The following is a 5,117-nucleotide window of genomic DNA, read 5'->3' on the forward strand; positions in this document are numbered from 1 at the left end:
CGGCGGGGGACGCAGTGAGCCCGGCCCCACCTGCCCGGCGGGGGACGCAGTGAGCCCGGCCCCACCTGCCCGGCGGGGGACGCAGTGAGCCCGGCTTCACCTGCCCGGCGGGGAACGAAGTGAGCCCAGCTGCACCTGCCTGGCAGGGGATGGAGCAAGCCCAGCTTCACCTCACTCCCAGGTTTATCCAGGCAGTGGGCTGGGACCTGAGCAGCCCACTGGGGACTTGGGGAAGGAGACATGGGGGTCCCTGCCTCAAGGGCAGTTCGGGGGCCTCATCACCAGGCCCTGGGTCAGGGGACTGAGGTTCAGTCCCGGCTTCACCACCAATAAGCTTTGTGCCCCTGGACAAGCCACTCCACCTCTCTGGTCCTGTTCCTCATTTGAGGACAGATTGAGGTCATAGTTATCAAAGCAGTTTGGAGGTGCTGGTGTCTGCAGGGCACCGTGTCTGGGGTGTCTGTGCGTCTCTGTGAGTGCTCCAAAATGTCATCCAGTCTGGGCCTGGCTGGTGGCACCTCTGCCCACTGCTCACGCCCCCCATCTTGGCCTCGAGCCCCTCTGTCTATGAACGTGTGTCCATGCCCACATCTTCCCGTCTACCTGGGAACTCTGACACTGGCCGGGTGTCCTCACAGGCACTAGATTTGTTCTTGGGGAGCTCTGACCCCGGATGGATGAGAGTGGCACACTTGAGGGGTCCCCACCACCCCAGGGTGACCCCAGGGCCCCCCAGTGTCTTTGAAGGGGTACAGCGGCCGCTCCCCCAGCCCCAGCTGCTGTACCCCGCCCACCTGGGACGTGCCAGTGATCATGTTCTTGATGAAGTCGCGGTGGCCGGGGGCGTCGATGATGGTGATGTAGTACTTGGTGGTCTCAAACTTCCAGAGGGAGATGTCGATGGTGATGCCCCGCTCACGCTCCGCCTTCAGCTTGTCCAGCACCCAGGCATATTTGAAGGATCCCTTCCCCATCTGGAGCGGGTCACGGGGGTCACGGCTGAGGGCGCGACCCGGGACCCAAGCCCCTGGCGGCAGGAGCTGCTCGTCACCGCCCAGCGGGCAGGAGAGACGGGAGATGGGTTCCAGCACCCCCTTGCTCCCCGCCGGGGTCCTGGGACGCCAGCCCCACACCCAGACCCTGCCCCTAGGGCCGGCCTCCCCACCGCCTCCTAACGGGCGCGGCCACGCACGTCCACCAGCAGGTGGCGCGAGGGCCTGGGAGTCACTCCGTCAGAACGAAGCCGCCAGACGGGATAAACCCCTCCCCGGCGAGGGCTCCCCTTTATCTGAAGCTGCGGACACCGCCAGATCCCTTCCTCAGCCAGAGGCCAATAACACCACCGTGTTGGGGGCTTTCAGATAAATAACTCTCTGTGTTATTTGTTTAAAGGTAAGGAGAAAGGACAGTGGAATGAGGTCAGGAGGAGGGCCTGGCCGTACAGCTCCTTCCTGCTGCCCCAGCCTCCTGGTGTCTCTGAGGCTTCCCCTCCCCTTCCTCGCTCTGTCAAACAGGGGAAGCAGGGGGGCCTCAGCCAGTGAGACCCCCACAGCTGGGGATGGGCTGCGGTCAGGGCAGCAGCTGCCATCACTACTCAGCCGGGCAGAGCTCCCCTCCAGGGCCTCAAAGACACAGGACTCTGCCCTCCAGGATGCTGCCCAGCCTGAAGGGGACCCAGACAAGACCCTGCTAGGGCCTGAACCAGCGGCTCCAAAACCCCCGCCTCCTCCCGATGAGGCCAGGTAAAGAATGATGCAGGTTCCCAGCCTAAACGGGTGCGGCTCAGAGCGCCCCAACCCCCAGGGCAGAGGCTCAGCCCAGGACAGCAACTGCCCTCCCACTCATCATCCAGGTGAGAGCTCCCACAGGCCCTCCCAGAAGTGGGGTTCTCCCCAGAGCCCTGAGTGGGGGGGTGGGGAACCACAGAACAGACCCCTACTCATGGCCGCCCCCCACCACCATCTCAGCCACGAAAGAGGAGCTGCTTCAGAAGGTCAGCCGGGGGGCCACCCCATTCAGGACCCCCACCCCAGGGCCGCCCCAGACAGCAGCCTCCACAGCCCAGCAAAGAAAATGGAGCAGACGGGCTGGCTGCCCATCAATCAGCTATTAATAGCATTGTGTGTCCTGGCAGGGCCCTGGGACAAGTGAGGGCAGCACCACCCCCAGCCCCAGCCTTGGCACTGGGGGGAAGGGGGCAAGGCTCCAGGGTCCTCAGCCCCAGCCCAACGTGGGCTGCAGACCCTCCCAGGCCACCTCCCTCACCACAGGGCAAGACTGGCACTTCGATGGCCACCCCTCCCCCACCAAGCTCCCCCCAGAGAGGCTGCCCCACTGGCCCCTCTGAGGCCTGAGTGCCCCACAGCGGGGGTCCTTCCTGCCCCGGAGGAGGTCACCTGAGCCACATGGCCTGGGGCTGGGAAGATGCCAAGCCTGGCCACCTCGGGAGTTGGCGGGCTCCTTCCCAGGGGACGAAGAGCAGAGCCCCCACACTCACCTCAGCCGCCTCCTTCTCGAACTTCTCAATGGTCCTCTTGTCAATGCCCCCGCACTTGTAGATGAGGTGGCCCGTGGTAGTGGACTTGCCGGAGTCCACGTGGCCGATGACCACGATGTTGATGTGGGTTTTCTCCTTACCCATTCTGCTGGAGTGTGAGGGGTTGGCGGGACCCGGGGTGCTCTGGCTCAGTGCGAGGGGAGCTGCAGTGTTTCTGTGGGGCCAGTGGTGGGGGGAGACAGGTGGTGAGAAGCCCTGGGGAGACCCGCAGAGACTGTCCTGGCCAGGCTGGGCCCATGTCCCTACCCACAAAGCAAGCCCCCATGTTTGTTGGGGAGGGAAGAGTCCCCCCACCACCCTGCTGGGCCTGGCAGGGGCCAATAGAGGCTGTGCCCTGCCCCCACCCCACACGTGAGCCCCAACAGCCCCATCTGCTGTAAATAACTGGGCACTGGAGCCCTCGTCCCGTCCTTGCGAAGGGGTTAGCCTCCGTTCTGGAGGGACCACACAGCGCCCGGCTGGGTGCGCCCGTGACCAGCAGAGCTGGGTGATGAGTCACCTGCCCAGTGCTCCAGGGCCCTGTCCTCCATGCTCACTCCCCTCCCCGGGCAGGGCCAGGGACACTGCGCCCCACCCCCACCCACTGCCACCCGGGAGAGACGGCCACTGCTCCCCACTCCCCTCCTCAGGAAAGGACGACGCCATCTTCCCCTCATCCCTGCCGGGCAGGCTGGACCAGAGCCCCGACGGAGATGCGCTGCCCAGATTAGGGACCCAGAATAGCTCGACCCCCCCCAAGACTCTCACAGGGGCAGACAGTGGCCAGGAGGTGGGGGTCCCTGTTCCAGCCAGAGGAGGGAGGACCCTGCCCAGCCAATCCGAGCAAGTGCCAGGTGGAGATGCCGTCAGCCCCGTGGGGGCATCAGGGGACCCTCCCTCCCCTCCTCTCTGGTCAGAGCCCTGGGTCACAGCCCCATCCCATCGCAGAGGTCAGTGGGGAAACCCACAGTGCCCCTTGGGGACAGGCGGCTGGAGGAGGGAAACCCTGGGGTGGGAGCACGGGTGGGGGTGGAGGTGGGGGTGGGGAGGGCCCCCAGGTCTCACCGCCTCCCTCCGCGTCCTCTGGCCCAGCGCCCCGAGGCCGGACCCCATCGCCCCGGCCGCAGGGTCCCCGCGGCCCCAAGGTCAAGGCTACAGGGCGATCGCCGCCCAGGACCCGGCCCGCAGCCCCCCAACCCCCGCCCCGGCCCAGCGCGGCCAAGGCGGGGACCCCCAGGAGCCGGAATCCGGGCGCGCGGGGCGGATGCGGGGCCGGCGGCCCTCTGCGCCCAGGACCGGCCCCGGGGGGCCCTCGGCGTCCGGCGGGGGCGGGGCGGGGGCCGAGCGTCCTTACCCGGAGCCGAGGTCTCAGCCAGAGGGACTGGCGGCGCCGGCGCGGCGGTTTTATCTCCGGGAGGGGGTCCACCTATTGACGGTGGCGGCGCAGTGCACCGCGCCCTGCAGCACGGCACTGCGGAACGCGCGGGGGGCGGGGCGGGCGGACGCGGACGCGCGCGGGCGGGGCGGGGCGCGGGGGGATGCGGGCGGCGCGGGCCGCGGGGACGGGCGCGGGGGCCGGGAGGAGCGCGCGGCGGCGGCGCGGGAGGATGGAGGCGGCGAGGGGAGCGCGGCGGCCCGGGAGGTGGGGGCGGGAGCAGGTGCCCCGCTGCCCGGGAGCCCGGCCTGGGTCTACGGCCGCTCCCAGGCCCTGCTCTCGGGGGATGCCCGGGCCCGGGGGCTCTCCCTGATGAGGTCGGGGGCTCAGGCCTCCGGGTAGAACCCCGGAATCTGCTGGTTTCCAGCCCCTGTGCTCATGGGCCTGCCCTCCTGGGCGCGCTCTGACAGGCCAGAGCCTCTGCCGGCAGATTCGGCCCAGAACCACTCTCCCCCGAGACCCCGGGCTCCCAGCAGGCCGGGAACGCTGGAAGCCCGCTCCCAGACCCACGGACACCTTGCAGGGACACTCCCCTCCCCGTGCACCTACCGCCAGCCGCTGCTGGGAAACAGCGCCAGCCAAGGGCGGGAGTCAGGTCCAGACACCCAGGCCCCCCGCCCAGCGCCCCACCTGGCTGCACCCCTGGGTCTACAGCTGGTCCTCATATGAGATCAGAATGCCTAAGACCCGGCCACACTCTGTAGAAAGTGGGGAGTCCCTGAGGTCCTGAGCACATGGGTAATGCCAGCATGGGCAGTGAGGAGGGGACGTGGCCCAGCGTGGTCAGTGAGGAGGGGACGTGGCCCAGCGTGGTCAGTGAGGAGGGGACGTGGCCCAGCGTGGGCTGTGAGGAGGGGACGTGGCCCAGCGTGGGCTGTGAGGAGGGGACGTGGCCCAGTGTGGTCAGTGAGGAGGGGACGTGGCCACCATGTGTTGCATGGAGATCAGGATCAGGGACTTCCTCCCAGACCCCAAGACTGTGTCACCTCACCCGGGTGTTCATGTCTTCCCCCTCACACTGCCCCTGCCCCCGACTCAGATCTTCTTGCCAGCGCAGTCTCAGGAGGGGTGTGCTGAGTGGGGGCAGAGCCCGGGCACCTGTCCTCTCAGCCCTGAGTGCCCACTGGATGCAGACATGGAGGCACC

At 67.8% G+C, this 5,117-nt stretch overlaps 1 protein-coding gene across 1 annotated transcript in view; it reads right to left on the minus strand.

The window, feature by feature from the left end:
- Positions 1-4,139, minus strand: part of EEF1A2 (eukaryotic translation elongation factor 1 alpha 2) — a 10,950-nt gene extending 6,811 nt beyond the window's left edge. The window contains exons 1-3 of the mRNA XM_017515695.1: positions 3,891-4,139; positions 2,498-2,711; positions 795-974 (exon numbers count right to left, since the gene is read on the minus strand). Coding sequence (XP_017371184.1) covers positions 795-974; positions 2,498-2,641 — 324 coding nt within the window. The 5' untranslated portion in view covers positions 2,642-2,711; positions 3,891-4,139. The remainder of the gene's footprint in view (positions 1-794; positions 975-2,497; positions 2,712-3,890) is intronic.
- Between the last annotated feature and the right edge of the window lie 978 nt (positions 4,140-5,117).

Source organism: Cebus imitator, unplaced genomic scaffold, assembly GCF_001604975.1.
Source record: "Cebus imitator isolate Cc_AM_T3 unplaced genomic scaffold, Cebus_imitator-1.0 Scaffold555, whole genome shotgun sequence".
Taxonomy (NCBI): Eukaryota; Metazoa; Chordata; class Mammalia; order Primates; family Cebidae; genus Cebus; species Cebus imitator.